We start from the raw sequence: 23,307 nt of genomic DNA on the forward strand, positions 1-23,307 counted from the left end.
AATGCATGGTAAATGCTTAGCAGATATTGATCGCCATTTCTTAGTAATTAAATACTAGTTATTGACTAATAGTATTTATTGTTCATTTTCCTAGTATAGGAAGCCATGATGAAATTGAGTAGCTTGCTCACAATCACATGTCTGGAAAGCAATAGAATTTTTTCGATTTGGAGGTGAGATAAGTGTTAGTGTATATGTATTGTAAGTTTCATGGTGACTTTGCTTCTTTGAGAACTGCAATGAGGAGACAAAAAAGAAACACTATGTGGCTTGATGACTGGAAATAAAGACATCACTAACATCTGGAGAGTCCATACAAACCTAGAGAGTCAAAATTATGGTCACGTTACAATAACTACATCTTTGCCCACATAAACTTTAAAGGAAGCTTTTAGTGGCAGTTCTAGGACCTGTTCTATGTTTTTTGTGTCTGTGTCATGTTTGTATGTTTGTGTACTCATACACATATGCTTGTGATGTACATAAGTGTGTGTGTGTGTGTGTGTGTGTGTGTGTGTGTGTGTGAGTGTCTGTGTGTGTAGACCAGTGGACACTGGGCATCTTCCTCAATTGCTCTCCACCTCCACTACTTTTTTTTTTTTAATCTGGGTCTAACTGTGTGTCCCTGTCTGTTCTGAACTCACTATGTAAATCAGCTTTAAATATAGAGATCCATCTGCTGTTGCCTCTCAAACGGTGGGATTAAAAGCATGTGCCACTGCACCTGGCCAGTTTTTTTTTTTTTTGAAAATTGCTGTTTAATTTTTAAATTTTATTTAAAATAAAAAATTATTTTAGAAAGGGAGAGACCTTTTTAAAAATTTTAAAAAAAATTTTATTTAAAATAAAAAAATTATTTTAGAAAGGGAGAGACCTTTTAGAATTAGGTTTTTAAAAATTTTGTGTCAGGGGTTTGTGCAAACACCACTTTTGCAGTCTCTGGGTCAAAAACTTCCTGAGTCCAGTCTCTCAGTTTATTTTCTTAATACATTCAAGCACAGTAAAACTTTGGGTAAAAGTCTCTGTGTGACAGTCATTATAACAAAGCTTTGGGGATGGTTGCATTGAAACTCTCTTGCAAAGCACATTGCTATAGCAAAGCATTTGTGACCTTCTTCATAAGAAGGAATTCTATTGGCTGATAAACAGTGCTCACGGGAAGGGGCTAGGGACAAAGGATTTGTAACAAGCATAAACATAGACCCTATTGATGGACGTTGAAAAGTGAATGGGACCTCTTCCATAAGGACAGATCTACTCACTGAGAGATTAAGGCCTACATAATGCTCAGGCTTTGGGGAAATTCAGCTGAAGGTTGAATTTATCACAATCACCCCTCCAACAGCTTCTTCTAGATCTTCCTCTTCCTTCTCTACTTACCCAACTTTGTGTCCTTTTAATGGTTTTTTTTTTGGTTGTTGTTTTATTTTTAATTCATCAAGTCCAGTTTGTATTGTTTACATATCTGCTCAAGCTAAAGCTAGACAAAATTTCATTATGGAGGTGAGCATAAGTCACACCCCCAGCTGGGGAGCTATTGCAATTGATAGCTGTTAAAGAGTGAGTTTTCTTTCCCACTGTGGCCCCTAGTTGGTTAACCATACTCCCATGTATGAATGCATATCTACCTCATTTTTCCAGGGTTGGATCTATCATTGAACCTGGAGCTCACTTCTTTGGCTGTGATGGAGGATCAATAAGTTCCAGGGATCTGTCTCCTTTACCTTCCAAGAACTGGGGTTATAGCAGGTGTAGCTGTCTGTGCCCTTTATGAGGATGTTGGGGCTCCGGATTCAGGTTCTTTGGTATATGTAGCAAGCACTTACCCACAAACCATCTCCATAGCCCTTGATTCCAAGGAACCTTAAATGTTTGTCACTGTTGTTTCAGTGCGTGGCTGCCTGGCCCTTACTCCTTTTCATTGCCCGTGTCTTGATTGTGTCTTCTCTTGCTGTCTCCATCAGTTTGCAGTGAAACAAACAGCCCCAGCTATTGGGGGCTCGTTCTGTCATCACAGAAATTGCTGTTTCTCACATTTCCATTTTTACTTGTCGTGAAAACACTCTCCTCGTAGTTCTCATTCTTTGTCCCCTCCCCCCTTCCATCTTGGACTTGTTATTTATTGACTATTTGGTGCCCCATTCAAATAGCAGCCATGTTGATTCTATGGGCCATGGTTGAAATTTTTGTGGCTCGGTGAACACAGTGCTTCCCAGTTATCACTTCATTCATCCTCAGGCACAACCGACATTGTCTGAATTCCAGGACAGTCTTAGACCGGGACCTGGACATGCTCTTGGAAAGAGAGGGGTGGCAATCCCTATGCTAGTGCTTTTCCCATCCCTATTGCTCTGCTCCAGGTGGTTCTTCATACAGATGTTTTGCTGGTTGCCGTTAGATTATTTCCTCGCTTTCCATATGGAATGATGATTTGGAGTAGGTCCCATCAGAATATTATCCTGGGACAATCGAGTCGCTGTTTGCATGAGTTTTTATTCTTCATGTAGCTTTATGTACCTCTTTACTAGAATTTAGTGAAGACTTCATTTCAAGCATATATATTTTCCTTGCATTAGATATTGGTAACATTATTAATATTATTATTTTCCATTTTTTTGAGGAATCCTAGTTAGCCTGTCTGAAAACTCATTTGTTCTTGCTTTAAAATTGTACAGTAGTAGGATTTTTTTTATTGAATTGTTCTCAAGCTATGAAGTACACTGCATCATAAAGACTGAAAAATATTACAAGTGATAAATGTATCTCTTCTTATTTTGTAGCCTTCTTTGAATCCTGGAGGAAGCCAGTCCTCAGATGTGGTACTTTTGAACCACTGGAAAGTGAGAAATTTTGAAGTACAGCGTGGTGACATTGTGTCATTGGTGTAAGTAACTCAGTAACTTACTGTATTTGTTTTTGTGTTTTTCTGGACTTAGCTGATAATTTACTGCTGATACTATCTGTCCAGTTATGGTATTAATGAGCGTATCTTAAATATAATCAGTATTGAGATATAGCAACTGTTAGGCTTCATGTAGCACCGGTACCTGGCCAGCAAGGGCCAAGGGATGCTACAGAGATCACAGCACCCAACAGATCTTACCTAAGAGGCAGGGAGAGAGAGACAGAGAGCCATCTGATGGCAGAGACCTTTGGAAGAGTATGCTGGTTACATTTGGTGGCGGCTGGTAATGACATGCCTGCTGGGGCTGAGTCACCATGTGCAGACTTGAGGGAGCACCTGACTTCTAACAGCAATGCCAGAACAAATTTTTTATTTAATGTATATAAGTTGAATGACATAATTGATAAGTTTTGTTTAAAAGATAGTGATTAGAAATTATTATATTATTGATCCAAAGTAGATGCTTTTGATATGATTTTGTAATATTTGCGCCTTGGTATGCAATCTTCTGTGCTGTTTATGAATTTTGGAATTAAAACACTCTTAGGAGATGATAGTTATGATATAAAATGCAATGACAGTTGTGTATGTTGTGAATTTACCTGACAAAAAGGTTTGAAAAGCTAGTATTATGGGCTTTTGTTTGGCATCAAAAGATGGCGCTGTTTCTCTGTAAAATATGATGCTGGGTGTGGATAGAAGTTGCATCCCAAGTGTTGGTTGTAGAAAATGAATGTCAAGGTGTGCACAGCTGATACAGAGACATAGGCTACAGTCCTGCACATGCTTGAGTAGTGGTTTAGCTTAGAGATTTTTGTTTGTTTTTAAAAATAAATCTATACAGAGAAGACTGTGGTAGAACTTGCCAAATTTCTCTTGGCTGCAGTTGTTTGTAAAACTGTTCTAGTCTGATACCTTGTTACGGAAATCAGTGCACGGGGCAGCAACTGATACGATAGAGTTATTGTTGCTTATTTTTTTGTGACAATAAAACCTACTATTGAGAATCTTTCCAATTCCCAGTTATTCTTTATTTATGAGGGGGAATGAGATTTTTCTTGTTGGATGGTAATTTTAATACATATAAAAATCCAGTATCAACTTGCTCGTCCTTACCAGCTTGCCTCTGGTCATAGATATTGTGTAAGTGTGTCTTCTTCGAGACTGCTCTTACCAGGGTTCATTTGAAAACCTGTTACCTACATCCTGTTAATAGCTAATGAAATAAATACATTTGAGTGGAGTTCTGATGGCAGACAGCCAGGAATGGGAATTAAATGCTTCTTCGGTTTTGAGAATTTTCTTTAGTGTTGATCTAGTCTTTGGAGAGTCGTTCAGTTCAGTGCACTGTTTCTGCTACCTCCTGATAAGCCCCTCCACGTGGGATAAACTTATCATGTGCACACTGTTCTTACGCCTTCGGTTTGACAAGTTTACATCCTCACTTAGTTGTTGATGAAGAGGATACCCACCCAAGTGAAAGAAGTCACCTTACAAGTGGACAGCTCTGCGGTTTTCTCCCCCTAGGAAAACATGCTGACTAGATAGCAGGCAAATTTGAAGAGGGAATTCAAATTAAACTAACTGTGAGATGGCTTCTTGAAATTCAGGATTTTGAGTCCATAAACACATCCTGACATAAAATGATTTATTTCTAAAGGAAAACACAGCTCTTTTAGGTAAACGTTATATTGATTGATATTTATTATATGAGTTAATTTAAATGAACATTTATATTCAAATTGGGATTGTTAAATTATTGAAACTGCAAGTGAGGTGGATTTTGAATGAGTAAGTTATGTACTATATCTTCTCCATGTAGAGATGACATATACTTTATTTAGTATGCTTTGTCAATAAGCAGGCCTCATTTATGTAGAAGAATGCTTAATGTTCACATTGTATTATTGAACCATGAATAATTATTATGTGATACTGTTGGCTGTGTTTGAGAAAGAATCTGAGTTTGGCAGTCAATTCTTTAGCTTGAGGTTGTACTATAAAAGCTATTTTGTATTATAGTATTTTCTATCTAGTTTTATGAGTATAGTGCTTTCTAGACATTTGTCCTTATATTTTCATACAATTTATAGACTGCTTCTTTTAAAAAGACTGATGTCGGTGTGATAAACTTTCACCGATATATTTAATCCATGTCATGAAACATTGCTTCCTTACCAAAAGCACCACTATGTGATTTTTTTAACAAGGCGTTGTTTTCCACTGCTACATCAGAACATGTTCTCTTTTCGAAACACATAAAATGAATATGGAAATGAATATTTTCTTGTTCATTCTAAAAAGAATATAAAATATAATTTGTCATTTTCCTTACAAATTATTGTTAACAGGTCTCATCAATACACAAATAATCTCTGGAGGCAAGATAGTATGTTTTATTTTAAAAAATTCTGACACAGTCTTTCATATATTCAGAATGTGTGTAAGATAGCATTGTAAGTATATTACATTTATATTTATGGAGATTTGTTTTGTCTGTATGGATATGTGTATGCATGTTCATTTGTGTGTGCATGTGATTATGTGTATGTGTGTGCCCATGTATGTGGAGGCCAGAGAGGTCAATGTTGGATATCTACAATATATATATATATCTGTAGTCTGTCTGCCTATCTATCTATCTGTAATATACATCTATAGTATAACTTAAAAGATACAAAATATCTAAAAATACAGTACTGTGAATGTGGGTTTATATTTAAAACCAAAAAGATGAAGGTAGGCTGTAGGCTGTTGTTAGATGATAAAGGAAAGGACTGAAGTCCTCAAGGACACAGTACAGAAGCTGTTAACCATTAGAAGTTGAAAGTAGAAAAGAGTGTAAGTTCTATACAAAATGTGCCAATAGTAATATGTGTGTGTGCGTGTGCGTGTGCGTGTGTGTGTGTGTGTGTGTGAGAAGAAAGAACAAGGTAACCCCGTGATAACTGCTTCATTGAGAAGGGTCGACAGTATGACCTTGACTCCTCCTGAGCTTGCTTATACTTGGCCTTGTGCTGCTGTTAATAATGAGGAAAGTGTTAATGATTGGGGACAGAAATCACATGTGAATAAATGTACCTTATGAATCACAATGAAATATTCTCTTCGTTTACCGTGTCTAAGAGCAAATTCACATCACATGGTAGAACAGAGCAGCTTGTCCTGCATGAGGTTCGGTTGAGAGTGTGTTGACCAATGCTGTTTCCCGGGAGGCTGGTGTTTAAGAAGGGAGCAGATACGCCCTGGAGCGTGCCTCCTTACATCTTCTTTTAAATCTTTTCCTGTCTTTTTCCTTATGATTAGGTATCCTAGTGGAGCTATTGTTTAAGCATATGATTCAGTTATGTTAATTCAGAAGGAATATTTACTGAGTCACATGAAAGGCTAGGCACAGTATGCTGTCATTAAGCTCTTAGTGTTACTGAATATATGTAGGTGGCACTGTACTCTCTTAATGGATTTGCAGTCTAATAGTAGTGCTTAAGGTGGATTTTCTATACCTTGGAATTGACTTTTTATTAACCTGTGTGATGGCCTTACTGCAATAGGCTTACATAGGAATCACAGTTTCTCAGAAAGAATATGTCACCTAGCAAGTCCAACGGGATAGAGATGCTTTATAATAAATCTTGAATAATCACATTTGTTTTTAAATGTTTTATTCTGAAATAGCACTAGACCTAAAGAAAGCTTGTAAAACAGTATAGAGAATTCTCTTGTCTCTCCTCCACTGCATATAAAATCTTTCACAATCAAAGTAGTAGTACAGTTATTAAAACTAGGGGAACAACATTGATATAATATTTTTTAACTATCTGCCTTAGTCATTTGCCAGCCTTTTAACTAATCAGCTTTTTTAGATTTCTTGGGTCAAAGCATCTTATAAATCACTTTATTTTTCATTTCTCTCTGTTCTTTTCTTGCCTGTGAATAGTCCTTAGTCATTTTTTTTGTCTTTTATGAAATTAACACCTTTGAAGGTTACTGACTAGTTATTTTTCAGAATGATGCTCATCCATTACAATTTTAAGGCCATTCTGCTTTGAACTGGGGATGGGAGTTGCTGAGGAAGGCACAACAGTGTTGACAGCTAAATAAAATGGAGACTCAGGCATAGAAGGCAGCATAGCTAGAGGGAGGAAGTTCAGATGAGGGGAGATGACTAGAGGCTCAGGGTATCTATCTATCTATCTATCTATCTATCTATCTATCTATCTATCTATCTATCTATCTACCTACCTACCTATCCCATAAGGTTGGAGAGTGACTAAAAAAAATCCGAGGCTTCTAGAAGTGAACTAAACCCACACTTGCTAGGGACAAGGTGTGGAGCAGTGCAGTCCCGGGGAAAGGCTGAAGGGTATAGCCTGAATGGACAGGAAGGAAGAAGGGCTAGGTTTAAGTCCTGGAGTAGAAGGTTGGTGTAAGGGACTTCTCAACGTGCTAGCACATGTCTCCTCATTACTCCACACAACATGTGGTGTTCTGAAATTCATTTCCTTCTCCTACCACTATCTGGAGGTCTTTGTTTTTAGCATCATGGAATTTCGAGCAAGCACGTGTCAAAGGAACTGTAAAGTGAGATTTTGACATTTGGGTCACACGATGCTGAACTGTGCTGTCTGATTTCTCAGTCCATGTAGCATGAAGTATTGAGTGGGTCTACTGCCATTTGTGTAAATAATAATAGTTGGAAACTTCTAGCCAAATCAATACATTACTCCAGTTCATCCTACTTGTTGATTTTTTCTTTTCATTGTAGAAAATTTAAAATTGCCTATGATACTTATTCTGTTTCTATTTGGACACAGCCAGGTTTAAATGTTTGCCATTACAAGCTACTGTTACCCTGGAATATGTCTCAGGTGACTTCATTTGCCATCATTCTGAGGTGGAAACCAGGAGGGGCAATGCTGTGTCGCAAAGGCCGGCTGGCTCTACAATAGGTAAATCCCAGACGCTGCGGAGAATAGGCCCCAAATTGAGCTGTACATTTTTAGTGTTGGCCTCTTAGTAATTTCAGTCACTGAAATAAGCATTCTGTATCCATTGTACTAAGTTATATTTGCTTTGTTTCTCGTTGCTCTGATGAGATATCTGGAGAAGCAGCCTAAGGGAGGAAGGATGTATTTTGGCTCAAGATTTCCGAGGGTCCATCATGGCAGGGAAGGCGTGGCAACTAAAACTTGGGGCTGAGGCTGTATGAGCTTGCTCATAGCTGATGTGGGTGGACCAGGAAACAGAAACAGACTAGAAGTAACGTGACGTGTTAAACTCTGTCACTTTCTGACAGATGGCCAAGGTGGTGACAACATCTTCTTCAGTAAATATGAGCAGATTTACAGAGATTTGAACTGGAGAAACAGATGAAATAGAAGAGAGCTTTTGAGGGGAGAAAAAAAAGAGAGATAGAAGGTTTTCATGTTCTTGTGTCTTAAGTTCTTGTAAATCTTTAAAGGTCCTGTGACCTACCAAGGGAAATTAATTGAAGTTTGCTAAAAAAGGAAAGTCATGCTTTTAAACAAATGCCCAGAGCAATAATCGTACTGAATAATGACCTATAATTGTATTAAAAGCCAGTTGCCAGTTGAACTGGGAAAATATAATTGCATATATTTATCTGCCCTACCTATAGATGATCATTCTAAATTAATTTTTACATAAACCAAATATTTTTTTCTGATTTTGTTGGTAATTTTGTCCACACAGAAAGACTACAGCTCACAAAGCAATACTATTAGTAAGGTAAAGGGCCCAGGTTTCTTCCTTTCTTTCTTTTCTAATTGTTAATTGACAGTGAATTGCTGTGAAGTTGAATCCCTTGCATCTCACTTGACCTTAAAAAAAAAAAGAACAAAACACAACAAAACCAGTTCTTGGCACTTTACATTACCCACAGTAATTTATGTTCATTACTAAGTATATTTGCAAATGATAATTTATTTTTTTTTTAGAAAAACAAAGTGGCTTGTAGTGTTGTTGCCGTTATTGGGTATAGATTTAACTGATTTAAAATAAACTGTTCATGTGCATACAAAATCACTGTTTGTAAGGCAAGCCTTAATAGCAATTTGTTTCCTTGAGTAGGATAAACTGCCTACACAATGCTTATACATTTAATTAATTATGCAATAAAACATTTTCTTAGCTCAGAGACAAATTATAACTTCAAAATGTTCCAATGATCATATATTTCAATTTTGACTTATTGAGATTTTTATGGTAATGTAACTATCAGAGCTATCTGTAGCCACTGTTCATCCCGTTCCATAAACACTGCATCTTATGAGAGATAAATAAAAGTTGTCACAAAAGAAACTTGCACGGGCAGGCAGCCTCCTATGAGATACTGTGTACTTGCGATATCAGTGTTTCTGTTGCATGGCAGAGTAGTGCAATTCGCAAGGGCAGTGTTACTTGACTGAAAAAGGAAAACAAAGGCCATGTGCAAGACAGCATTAAAGAGGGGCTCCAAGTGCACATTGTATGTTACATGGAACAGATGTTGGGGACTAGCATATTGTAAAAGATTTCTGTGTGTGCATGTGTGTGTGTATGTGTGTGTGTTCGCACACATGCATGCACATGTGTTTTGAGGCCAAAAGAGAATGCTGAGTTTTTTGGAACTGGAGTTACTGGAGGGTGTGAGCTGTTTGATATTGGTTGTGGGAACTGAATTGTCATCCTTCACAAGGGCAACAAGTGCTTGTAACCTCTTAGCCATCTTTGCTGCATCTGGGGAAGTAATTTGAATAGTAATAATGGGAACAGAAATTATTATGGTTTTCAAATAATGAGTAGCTTAAGTAACATGCAGAAAACATTGTTGAAACCATAGACATACAAATGTATCCTATGTACTTTTGAAGTCAATATTAGGATATAATGTTTATATAAAGGAAGGTGGCTAAGATCAGTAAAGAAATGATTTCTACTTCTGACTTTATTATACTAGCATATGTCAAACTAAGTCCATTTTTAGAAAAATGAGATGCTTCATTGTAGGGTTGTCTAAAGGTAATTGAATATACACAATTGATATAGATCTGAGAGTGAATGAAACACATTGAGGTGTTTGCTATTGTTTCTCTTTGGTCTTTTTGGTTGGTGAATAGCACAGGCTATCAAGTAAGTAGCACAGGCTATCAAGTAAGTAGCACAGGCTATCAAGCTAGAAAGCCATGAGTGAGAGCTAAAATAGTTAGATTCTGGGAACATTTTTTGACAGTTTTATTGGGCTGGAAAATCACAAATTAGAATTTAGAAATGAAGTTGGGGATAGACAAAATAATTCAAGTTTTTTATTGGAATTATGAATGACTATCTTAGCAGTTAGAAAAAACTAAACAAAGACTTTAAGTTATAAAAATTGAAATGCAATCTTTGCTGAGTTCCATCCCAATTTTAAGGTCATATGCCTTTATTTTAATTGTCATTGCTAGAAAAAGCAGATGTTAGATACAGTTTTATATTTTTTTAGCTCAATATTGATATTGAGTATTGGCTTTTAATATATTGTATATAAAAACAGGACCCAGGGGGAGGAGAAACTAAGCCAAACAGGAAATGATAGGAGATGATTGAGTAGCAGTCCATGTAGTGTAGTGGTTAGATATGTACTATCATGTAATTACAATCAGTACATTAGCCAATACATTTAAAAATGATGAAAGAATGGACAGTTTTATCAGAAAATTATAATTCAAGGGTCCTACAAATGAAAACTATTGTAAGCACTGTTAGAATAATGGTGTGATAAGAATAATTTTGGGATGTGCAATAGAAAGTGTATAGATCATATGTGTAGGATAAAGGGATACACGGTGAATGCTTTAGTTATGGAATTATTCTGAAAGTTGCCCTCCATCATGTTAGGGTCCCAGAGAAGGGGCAGTGTAGAAACAGCAATACAGTTTTAAAAAACTAGTGAAAGACCCAACTCACTGATAAATAAGCTTTTAACAGGATGCACATGGGCACACACACGTGTGCCCATATGCATGTTTGTGTGTGTGTGTGTGTGTTTGTGTATGTATTTTAGGGTATATGTTTCAATGTTTCAGGATATATGTTAGGGTTTATGCTATATTGAATATCAAAATAGCTCAAAGGATAACAATGTCTCACATATCACTGAAGCAAAATAGCAGACGTTGTACCTCACACATAAGACAGGAAAGAACTTTATGGCTTCTTGAAAGTATTAGAATAAAAAAAAGTCTTTCAAACAGATTTTGATTATATTAGAAATAGGCTTCCAAGTAAAAGAGAGAGGCCCTCAGTGCAGGCCGAGTTGTTCCGAAGGATTTTACAGAACAAGTCAAAATGTGACGACTTTCAAGATGTGAACCTTGGAGCATCAAAATGTCAGGATGCAGGGCATGCGAACCTTGGAGCATCAAGAGGTAAGAAACCCTGTCTCGAGAAAACCAAAAACCACACATCAAAACCCAAACCAAGAAAAAAAAAAAAAAGGAATGCAGGGGATGCAAACCTCAGAGCACTAAGAGGATGCAGGGGAAGGAAGAGTTACCTGTTGTGCTGCGTGTACACTCGTGCATATGGGGCAATCTATGAGTGTGTGGTTGGACTCTCAGGGGCCATACCATCAGAAGGTTTACAGTTTTTTTTTTTTTCTGTCTTGTAGTTACTACTATTTTTCTGGTCACCTTGAGATGCATTTCCCACCAGCAAACATACTGTCCACTTGTTCTTACAAGAGTGGCGCCCCAGTACGTACTCTGTTTCATAGTTTACACCTTGCAAATGCAGAGGAAATCTTGACGCTAACCTTATACATAGATTTATGTGATGCAAGGCCAGGAGGTACCCTCCCATTTCTTTTAGTAAAAGGCACTGTATGTTTGCCGAGTGCAAGTGATGATTGCTAGAAAATGTGCCTGTGGCTGATAAGAAAGAGAGAGAGTTCAGAGCAAGAGACACCAAAGTTTATTGGAGCTTTGGAGCTCAGGAGAAAATATCTCTTTCCAAAAGGGAAGGAATATACCTTTAAGAAATGTTTATTTCCATTAATGAGAAGCTTCAGTGACCCGTATTATGGACTGTTCTCTTTCGCATAATGTAGTGACAGATTTACTCACATTTAGAGGTTGCATTAATATTTACGGAAGGCACAGCTGTAGGTTTCACTTTATTAAAACACATATGGATGTTAAAATTGCTGATGGAGTTGCTGGCTCAGTTTGCTTTGGCTATGGATGTGCTAATTATAATTCTGCCTTCTGTGCTTTTAGAGGTCAGAAGTTACATGGCAAAGATTTGTGTACTTGGCATGCTGAAAAGTCACAGCCATCCAGTAGGAAACAATTCAGTGTGACTAGTCTGTCTCACATACATTCCCTCACATAGCTAAATAATAGTCATTAACACATTCCAGGTTTATTAAACATTTATCCTTCTGTAAGAGGATCTTTAAAGAGCAATCAGAACATGACAAAGTAATAGGGAAGCCTTGGTCACAGTGGCAGCATGCTAACTGAGTTAAGGAAGGTAAGCATTGTTATTCACAGAATGGATCCAAATTTGACCAAAAGATTTGGGATAAATCAAGGGGAGAAATCAGTTAATAAAGAAAGGCCTATTATAAGCAAAGGGGGAGGGTGTACTTAATGCTTTTAAATGGAAGGTTAAACTGCTTGGGTGAACTTTAGTTTAACAAACAAGAAAAGAAAAAGAAAAAAGAAAAGAAATATGGATAATTGGGAAACACGATCATACTGGGAAAAGAATTGTAAAACTTGCCTTAGGTGTTAGCAGAATATTGGCTAATGAACTTACCTTCCCATAATTCTCTCTGAATATTCACTTTTGCTCTAAAATGGAGAAGATTATGTCTCTTGTTTGTGTTTCTCCAACATGATTTATCATATTATAGTTTTAACTGGCAACAAATATTGAAATACAGAAAAAGATTTCTTGTGCTTAGGATTTCCCTGAGTTACTGATCAGGTCTTGAATTTGAGTTCATTTTCCTCTCCTGGTTGGGTATAGGCTCGATGCTGAGGACTGTCAGCTCGATGGGTCCTTAAGAGAGACTCAGCACAGGAGACCAGAGTTCTTCAAAGTCTATCTCAGTTGAGGCTAATTAAAAACAGTTAGCTTTAAAAAAAGTATGGTCAAAGAAAGATTTACGTTGTCCTTATAGTTATTTAAATAATCCACACATACACGGTTATTCTAATACTAAAATTATGCAAATAGATTTTTGGCCATTTTTTGCAATTTGAACCTTATGTTCCTATGAACTTTGAATTATGGAGAGGTTTTGGAAATTATTTCCAGAATCAATATCAGATATTATCTTATATGACCACTGACCTATTGATGAGTTAGAAAGAAAAGTACTACAATAATTAAATTCAGAGATGACTCCAGAATTAAAGATGGCATTAATTAGAATTCAGGCTTAGCTTATAGTGCTATGTTAAGGAAAAGGTCATCTGAAATATGAAGAAATATTTCCTCTAATTATAACCTTTCTTTTGTCATTGATATTCTTATAATTAGCTTTACTTGTCTTTTGTCAGACATTATATCAAACGTAATCCAATGTTGAACATTAACACTCTAAGGCAGGACGAAAGCGTTCTTTCATAATATTATCAAGTTTGCTACAGACTGACTCAAATAGCTAATAACTCAAGGGGTAGTTGCCACTGCAGTCAGAAACACCGGACCACGTACCAAGAGACCCGGTTCTAGGCTCCCCTGGTCACTAAGGCATCATGTGCTAATCAATTTGTCAGCTAACATATGTGGATCAGTTTTCTTTTTAGGGTACTGGGACTTGAACCGAGTGCCTTGCTCACACTGCCAAGGCACTGTAGTTGCACTACACCCCCAGCCCCAGAATCATTGTCAGTGAAATAAAGGGGTTATGGCTACTAACTTCCACAGCATCCTTTAACTTGAAAATCTTTTTTCTCTAAATTGATTATTTTCAGATGTCATAGATACGAGTTAAACTTACTTTATCTCCATCCCCACTTATATTTTATACTATACTAATATATTATAATGGTTTATTACATTTAAAAATATTGACAGTTCTTCAAGTAAATATTTTCGATGTGCCTGTTTTGTGCAGTGTTGGTCACTTGTCAATACAACAGTAAAGACCATGGACTAAGTCTGTCCCTTCAGGGAACTTACTAATCTGTTGGTTACAGAGTGCTGAATGAGATAAAGTTTAAAATGGACAGTTTTTGAAACTTGTCAGGAATATGGCTGGTGGGTGTGTGACTAGGGAAGTTTGGAGTTCACTAGGTTGGCAATTGTGTCAGGCATGCTGCAGCATCTAATGCTGGCTCCCACGACTGTGTAGAGTACATTTCCCAGTTCCACAGTCAGTTGGACCATGGCTAAGTTGAATCAACTCTGACGGTAATAGTTATATGATGCAGATTATGGATGTAAAATCACTACAATGACCCCCGCCCCAATGCTAGTCAAGGCGGCTACCTCCGAACTCCATTCCAGCTTCCCATCTGTTTAGCAGCATAAAGTGCCTAATGTCAGGTGTCACAATAGAGTGCCTGCCAGGTATTGTCTATAATCATGTGTGTTATGTGGTCAAAGCAGAGGAGAACCTGACACATGAGCTTAGGACGGTCAGAAAAACTGTTGACGTAATACTAACATAAGTAAGTTACTGGAAATCCGGAAGCCGAATGAAGAGCAGGTTGAATTGAAAGTGGACTTTTACGAAGGGTCCATACTTTACCAGAGAAGAAACAAGACAGTATAGAAGTTGACACATGTCAAAATTTGTGTCAAGAGTCACATGGACAAAGTGGTGCACAGTTTTGTAGGCCTCAGACAGGGATCTAAGCTATGTGCTCTGTAAGCATAACATTATCTAAACCTCACACTAGCTTGTGCCAGAGGAATGCAGAGTCAGAATTACACTGGTAGTGAAAATGAAATACTGTGATTGGATTTATCAACTTTATCTCTTTGTGATGCTGAGCTAATCATTACCCTTTCTACCAAATTACAGGCTTTACGCCATGTTAAAGGCCCAGCAAATACTATTTTGGTACATAGTTTCTAGAACATTTGATATTGAATCTATGATTCATGTGTGTGCATTTAATCACCATTAACTGTCAATTATTCTTAGCATGAGGCAGGTTGATGTGAATACCACCATGACTCTCATCAGCTAGCATAGCGGGAACAGCAGTTGTCTTAACTTCATGCTACATTATTCAGTGAGAGGAAGGACACTGGCACAGTGCTGATCGCCTGCTCTCTCCTAAGCTGTGAAGGACAAGTTACAAGTATTTAAAATGGAAACGAACCTCCAAGCTCTAAACCAACTCAGTTATAGATACATTGAAACTCAGCTTTAATACATACCAGGCTCTGTATTGGGGAAGTAACAACAGGTAGGGGGCAGGCTGTGATCATAGGAGTCCAGAGTGCAAGAACTCTGGAATAGGTAAACACACTGCCTCATAGAATATGAAGGACTACAGAGAGCAAGGCAGAGGAAAATATGTATATCAAGTCCTGTGAAAAGCAGCCACCCTGCACACATCTGATTCTATTCACTAAGCTTGCCCAGCAGCCTCTGACCATGTGAAGGTGTAGGTGAGATAGAGTTGAGAAGTGCAAAGCAGCATTATTGTTTTTGTTACCAATACTGCCATTTGGAATGCCAAAAATAGTTTTATCCATTAGATAAATGCCGAATGATGTGCACAGTGAAATGAACATATCTAATCAGGAAACCTTTTGTTCACTATATTAACACTGTATTGAGAATGGTAGCTCTAGAAAAGAAATAACTCATGATTAGCTTATTAATTCACCTAACAAACCAGTTTGAACAAGCTAAAAGAATGTGTGTTGCTCAGTTTAATTTGGGGAGTTAGCAAAAAGCATTTCATTCCTTACTTATCATTAGTGGATTGATTAGCTTATTTTTGAGATAGTGTCTTTCCATTATAGTCCAGGATGACCTTGAACTGAAATCCTGGACATTGTTGTCTTAGCCTCCCAAATTGGGACTCTAGGCATGTGGTACCATTCTTGACTTGCTTATCTATTTATGTATTTATGTATCTATGTATCTGTGTATATACATATGTAGGTATGAATCTATCTATCTATCTATCTATCTATCTATCTATCTATCTATCATCTATCTATCTATCTATCTATCTATCTATCTATCTATCTACTTGTGTTTGCTATAGATAGTTGATTTAAAACAAAAGACTAGATTTTTTTTGTAAGTTATAGTATTGAAGACTTGGTAGGTAAATATAGATTTCTGTTGGTTTTAGTGGGCGATCCTGATTTTGTGGTTCATGTACATCATAATGTTTCAGTGAGACTTTCAAAGCTTGGTTGAATAAGGTAGGACATGAAATCTTGCCATAATTTGAAATGTGCTCTATTATATATTATAGCTTTACTTTCACCTTGTAATTTTTATCTTTTTATGAATATTATACTAATGAGCATCATTACATCTTAGTTGTTACAGCCAAATGACAGATGGCAACAGAAGACAAGTGAATTATTTCAATTTTTCCAGAAAAAGTATTCACATTTTTCTTATGCAGTGGTTTAATATATAGACTAATCCAAAATGGGCATCATTTGAACTTGCATACAAGAAGATGAATACAGGGAGTTCCATTGGGCCATTCTTCTAGGTTTCTAAAATCATACTAAATAGTAGGTTTCCTTAGACACTTGGTACATGTGCCTTATGCTTTCCATAGGCCCTTGGGTACACGTGTGTTATGTACTTTGGTAATAGTTATCAGTACAATAGCAGTCAATAGCCCCTTAGCCAGGCGTTAGGGAGGGTTCCCATCTCCATACTGAATTGTCTGGCTTGACCTTGTGCATATTTTATGCAGACAAACAAATTGCAGTCAGTTCACTAGTGCAGTGGTCCAGTTCATTAGTCATGTTCAGAAATTGCTGCCTAGATCCATCTTCTCAAACCCCTGACTCCTACAGTCTTTGAGACCTCTCTTCCATGATGTTCCCTGAGCCTTGTGAAGGGTGTAAGACAGAGGTTTCTTATTTGCAGATGAGCATACCCCAGAGTTACTCTGTGTACTTTGATCAGTTGTGGGCTTCCTTATTGTATCATGTGCTGTACAAAGAAACTTTGTAAAGAGGTCTGAGAATTGTAGTAATCTAGGCACATAGAGACATGCATTATGAGGGACATTTGATACTGTGGGCGGTTAGCAGAATGATAGTAGTTGGTTGACCCCTAGGGCCTATGAGTTTTTCCGCCATGGGTTCTGGGCCATATTTACAGTATCAGTAATGTGTTGTTTCTTTCTCTTTCTCTTTCTTTTTTTTCTTTCTTCCTTTCTTTCTTTCTTTCTTTCTTTCTTTCTTTCTTTCTTTCTTTCCTTTCTTTCTTTCTTTCTTTCTTCCTTCCTTCCTTCCTTCCTTCCTTCCTTCCTTCCTTCCTTCCTTCCTTCCTTCCTTTCTTTCTTTCTTTCTTTCTTTCTTTCTTTCTTTCTATTTTTTTTTCTTTTTTCTTTTTGGTTTTTTGAGACAGGGTTTCTCTGTGTAGCCCTGGCTGTCCTGGAACTCACTCTGTAGACCAGGCTGGCCTCGAACTCAGAAATCTGCCTGCCTCTGCCTTCCAAGTGCAGGGATAAAAGGCGTGCACCACCAAGCCCAGCTCAATGTGTTGTTTCTTAATTGGGGAGCAGGTCTTAAATCCAATGAGAAAGCAATTTGTAATCCACTATTGCACTGGTGGGTACCCTCCCCCAACTTGTTATAGTTTGCAATGTTTACCGCTGTGTAAGACAGTTAATTTTTCTTCCAGTATTCTAGATAGCACCTTACAGTACTATGGAAGACAGCCAACGGGTAGGAAGATACCATGATTCCCCTTTTAAAAGCTACATGATTTTGTGGATAATTATTATTATCTTTAAAGTTAGTGTAGAGTTGGGTGGGGTTGAACACACCCACAGTGAAAACAAAAACAAACTGTGAGCTCCTATACATTAAAACACTCAGCATTTAGTTACAGATTGGTGAACCAGAGAACTATTTTAATTGAGGAAATTTTTAAGGTGTTTAGGGTTATGCTTTTTGAAAGTAATTTTATTAAATGTGGCATAGACCCAGCTGTATGTGAGTTGAATTAATACTGTATTTTAAAATTGAAACATATTTTTTTACTGATTTTCCTGGAGGTGAAAATCACAGGTGGAAAGCCCATAACCTGGGCTCAGGTCTTCAGTCTGTTTCTAACGGTCTCCGTGACCCGAGTGAGCGAGCTACTTGATCAGGCAGAACATTAGTTTATTACATGGCAAAGCTGTTGAGTTGGCCTGGTGACCTTTCTGTGATGTGATAGCTTGGGCTCTGATGAGTGCTTTTGAATACTGTTTTGTTTTTTTTAACAGCCTAGTATTTATTTCCTGTTATGTAGTCAGCCATCAATATAGTTGTGAATTCTCTAGTTCTTCTAGATAATTTACATGAATAAAGTAAAAACAAACAAACAAAAAAACCCCTTAACTTTAGGTAATTTATTCAGTACAACATATTCAAAGTCAGTTATACATATAGTTTCTTTTTAAAACACACCCATACTATTTCATTTTTAAATTTTGAAATGCTAACTAAGTCCTGTATTTGCTGTGGATCCATAGAGTCCAGCAAGGACCCTGAAGGGCTCTGTCCCTCAAAGGGGCTTTGGATTACTGATCTGGGTTTGTGGCTGAAGTTCTGGCACTATCATATTCGGGCACTGAACACATTTAGAGATTTTTGAGAAAGACCTTTAGTTTCTTTTTCTCCTATCTAGGAATGTAGCGGTTTGAGTTCTGCATAATCTGTTGTGATTTAAAACTGAATTTGTTTGCTTCTAAATATCTGGCAAGAGTGGCTTGTGAGTCCTTTTTAGTTCCTAGCGTTGTTTATTCCCCCAGCCTGGTGAAATCCGAGTTGTTCTATCTTTAATAGTCTCTGCCACTTCTTGGAATAATTCCACAATTCCCAGGCCTCCTCACTGATAAGTCTATTGGCTACAATATTACAGTGAAGTGCTCTTTTAGCAGAGATTGCTGTTGGGAGCTTTTTCTCTTTTATATTTCTTTGTCCCTGTGATGCCTGGCCTTTCTTCCTGTGCTCTCTTAGGGCTCGGTCTGCTTTCTTCACCCCCTTCTTGCCCTTCACTTTTGCCTTTGCCCATGATTCTTGACCTTCTTACCTTCTTGACATTCCCCCAAGGCTCCTGTGCTTGTATTTTCTGGCCGTGTGCTTGACAAACCTGTATGCTGAAATGCTGTATGCTCTTCTAACTCAGCCCAGCTTTCTCACCCATTCTGGAGTTGTGCCCTCTGGTCATTATCAGTTCTTAACACAATACGCTTAATCAGAAATCTAAGTTAGAGACTTTACCTTTAAATCCTTGAGTTTTGCATCCTAGTAGCTAGCCTTAGGGGGTTCATCTACAATATGTTTATTGAATATTCTACGTCTCACTTTTGTGGTGCTGTAGTTTAGGAACCACAGTGATCTTTATTTCATTTGCCTCATTCCTGATGTTCCTGCTTGGTCCTTCTGTTGGCTTCTGCTATCTTCTTGTACTGCATAGAAGTCCTAGTTCAGTGTCTTATTTTTAATGCTCAATACCCCTTTTAATATTTCACTCTTCTATAAAAACCCACGAGACCTTAAAAGATTTACAGTGGTGCAATTTTAGGCTCCTTGTCGAACACTGAAGGGAATGAGATATCAAGTGTAGTTAGTATGACCTGCAACGTTCCCTCCACATAGTAATAAACTGTAGTATTTATATAACACCTGTAACTAGGTTAGCAAGCATATATCTTGTTTTCTGTGAAATATTCCTGGTATGGATGCTTTAGTCCCTGGGAAGCAAGAGTTGATAGCCTCCCACTAACAATGACTGGTGTACTCATTATTTACAGATATGCTTTGTATACTTGTAAGCTAACATAGAGAACCATCTTGGTTAGCCTCTACTGAACTTTTACAGGAAAATAGTAGATCCCCTGATGGAAGGAAATAGAGAGTAATCCTCACAGTAGCTCTAGTTGAGATGAGAAAGCATTACTGTTACCTGTACCTTAGTATTTTAACTTCAACTCTCCTAGTTTCTCTGAACCCATATCTTATTTCAACTGGATAGGATGTTCTTTTTCATTTTTTCTTATCTAGTGTATAAAGAAATGGAGTTTACTGTGGTGTTTTCATATTTACATTGTACATTGTTTTTATTCTTCCCAAACAAGTCCCCATTTTCTCCTTCCCCATGCTTGTTGCTCCTACTGTCTTCTTTCATGACTCATGTGCAGTGTTAGTCTTTCTTGTTTCCCTTTCTTCCCTGTAGGTCACTTCTTTCTGTCGGAGATTGGTTCTAATGCTTTGATTTAATCGTGGATCTGCATGTTTAATTGCTGAAGGTCCTTGTCTCCAATTGGTTTTGATTGAGCAATAAAGATGCCAGCAGCCAATGGTTGGGCAAAGGGAAATGGGGTGGGACCTATAGATTTGTATGGGATAGAACATGGGAGAGAGGAGGAGAGACAGAGAATCGAGCATGATGGAGTGGGAGATAGATCAGATTTAGAGCTGCAGGAGAGAGAACCAAGGAGCCATGGAAGGATTCAGTTAAGTGGCCACTGGCCACTCCCCAAATTGGGTCTGGAGTAGCAGGTAGAGGATTAAAACTGCCCAGGCTTGAACTTGAGTCAGTCACAGCATATTAAAATTAACTGGTGAGTGTGTGTGTGTGTGTGTGTGTGTGTGTGTATGTGTGTGTGTGTTTCATTTCATTCCTAGATACAAAGAGCTGCTGGGTGTTTGGCTGGAAGAGCATGACCCACAAGGAGCCAAAGCAGAGTAACAAAACTCACTGCTACATCTTCCTTTTCATCATTCCTTCTGTTCATTGCACATACACCCCCCCCCCACATTTTATTTATTATATATTATTGCACTTACACATTTAAATCTAAAGTCTACATGTAAGATAAAATATGCAATGTTGACTTTCTGAATCTGGCTAGTTCTCTTTCTGTCTTATGTAGTCCCCACTGGCTTCAAACCCAGTATATATGTAGGAGAGATAGGCATGTCCTTGGACTCCTGGTTTTTCTGCCTCTATTTTCAGGCAAGGATGTTGGGCATGCAGCACCACTCTACCTTATGGAAGTCCACATAGTTCTTTACAATGCAGTGATTTCCTTTCAGCCATATCATATGCTTTAACTGAAAACAGGCTTCCATTGCATACCATCATGGAGGAGGATAACTATTAGTTGGAGTACGGTATTTCTTGGAAACTACTACTACTACTACTACTACTACTATTACTACTACTACTACTACTACTACTACTACTTCTTTCTAAGTACTTTGACAAGATATGATTTTTGCTTTTACTTCTTGAGTGTTTGTTTAAAATATAATTGCTTAATTTGAATGAGAATCAGTGGTCATAGCAGCAATGGGTAAATTGTCTACAGAAGTATTTTTACTTAAGTGGAGAATGTTTGCTCTTATCTCAGAAAAACAAGGTAAGGACTGATCATCATATTTCGTAGACTTACTTTTCTATGATTCCAGTGTGAACTCTCAGATTATTTTCTTCATTTTCATCAAACATCATCAAACATTTATTGTGCTTAAATATGAGCAATATCTCCGTAAACTATGAGAAAAAAAGTAAAACAAAATAACCTTCAACTACAGCAAATCATCTCTTTTAGAACGAACATCATCTGTTATAAAGCTGTATATGTTTCTGAGCCATGTATGCAATTGAAATTTTAGAATGGAAAGTTTTGAGGGCCTAGTGTGTCTCTCGGATTGTTGTAACCACTTTTCATATGTGATCTAAGTTAATCTTCCCACTAACCCTGTGAGGTAAGGACTAGTGTAGTGGGGTAGGGGGAGGAAATTGAAGGACCTAGAGATTTGCCACAAGTAACTCTAAAGAGCAAGAGAGGGATTGAGACAAGGGCCTCCTCCTCTGGGCTCTTCTCACTGTTTAATCTACCTATCAGTCTATCTGGTTTCATGCTGACACAGTCTAAAAGCTTCTACTCCTTTTGTTGTTTTGTGACAGTGTCTCACTATGTACTCCTGGCTGGGTTTGAACTTGTCATCCTCCCTACTCCATATAGCCAACTTGTTTTGCTAGAACCTTCTGTTGCAGTTTTCCCCCTCCTCCTCCATTTTTAAAAGTTCATGTGATTGTTTGTTTTACGGGCATGTGTGTGTGTGTGTGTGTGTGTGTGTGTGTGTGTGTGTGTGTGTATGTGTGTGTGTGCAGGCATGTATATGAGGGAGACACACAAAGACAGAGAGACGGGGAGACAGAAATGGAGAAAATTTCTGTCATCGCATACAAGTAGAGGCCTGAGGACAGTGTATGGGAGTCACATTGCTCTTTCTAACGTGGGGATTCTGGGGCTTGAAGTCATGTCATCAGGCTTGGTAGCAAGTGCCCTTATTGGTGAGACATCATGCTGGCCCTATAAACTTCTGTTCTTTACCCAGAGATACTACTCTCTTCTGCAATTTGTGAGATAAAGCATTTGTGATTTATCAGTTAATGTTTGGTTATAAAAGTACATTTAGTAAATACAACTGTATCCAGTTCTCTCTACAGCTCTTGTCTTTTGCTATAAGCCTTCTAAAGCCGAGGAGAGGGCAAGTAACTTTGTTAGTTTTATGCAGTCTATGAAGTCAGCATCGGGAGTGTGGCCAGACTGTCCCACTCTACGTGCTGTTTTCCTGGGGCTTTTCTAAATGTGTATGACAAAGTACAGGAGCATTAGACATTCCTGTGACAGGGAGGACAGTGCCTTGACTAGCATTCATTTCCAGCCTCAGTATGAAGTATCAGACCTACAAAGAAATGGCTTAAATTCATGATCAGCAAATCAAATAACATGAATTTTATTTTGAGATTTATCTTTGCATATAAAAAATTATGCATTTGGATTATTTTAAGACTATACCATGTAAAGTACATGGATCTAAAAGCCATACATAAATATAAAGATGCCTTTAAAAGTCACTTTTATCAGTTTTAGATCCTACTCTGTGGTGTGTATGCTTCCTAGCCTCGGCTGGCTTCCTGGTTCCTTCCTCCCTCATTCCCTTTCCTCTTTCCTTTTTCTATGTATGTATATGGCTTACATGGGTGTGGTGTGCTTTCCTCCTGTGTGTGCATGTGGCTTACATGGATGTGGTGTGTTTTTCTTCCCCCTTTATCTTCTGCTTTATGCATTCTATCTTCTTTAAAGTAACTTATCCATTAATAAATTGTGGAAAAAAGCACAAAGAGCTTGAATTTGATAAAATAAAGGGTATAATATTTAGTATACAATCTTGCTTCC

The 23,307-nt window shown here is 37.7% G+C and overlaps 1 protein-coding gene and 1 pseudogene across 2 annotated transcripts in view; one reads left to right on the plus strand and one right to left on the minus strand.

Annotated features, from left to right (window-relative positions):
• Immp2l (IMP2 inner mitochondrial membrane peptidase-like (S. cerevisiae)) overlaps positions 1-23,307 on the plus strand; it is a 931,528-nt gene that overhangs the window by 83,999 nt on the left and 824,222 nt on the right. For both annotated transcript variants that reach the window (XM_030247004.1, NM_053122.4), the window contains 1 exon segment: positions 2,781-2,884. In XM_030247004.1, the coding sequence (XP_030102864.1) occupies positions 2,781-2,884 (104 nt within the window).
• Positions 8,158-23,307, minus strand: part of Gm4274 (predicted gene 4274) — a 30,358-nt pseudogene continuing 15,208 nt past the window's right edge.

The sequence above is a fragment of the Mus musculus genome, chromosome 12, assembly GCF_000001635.26.
Source record: "Mus musculus strain C57BL/6J chromosome 12, GRCm38.p6 C57BL/6J".
Classification (NCBI taxonomy): domain Eukaryota; kingdom Metazoa; phylum Chordata; class Mammalia; order Rodentia; family Muridae; genus Mus; species Mus musculus.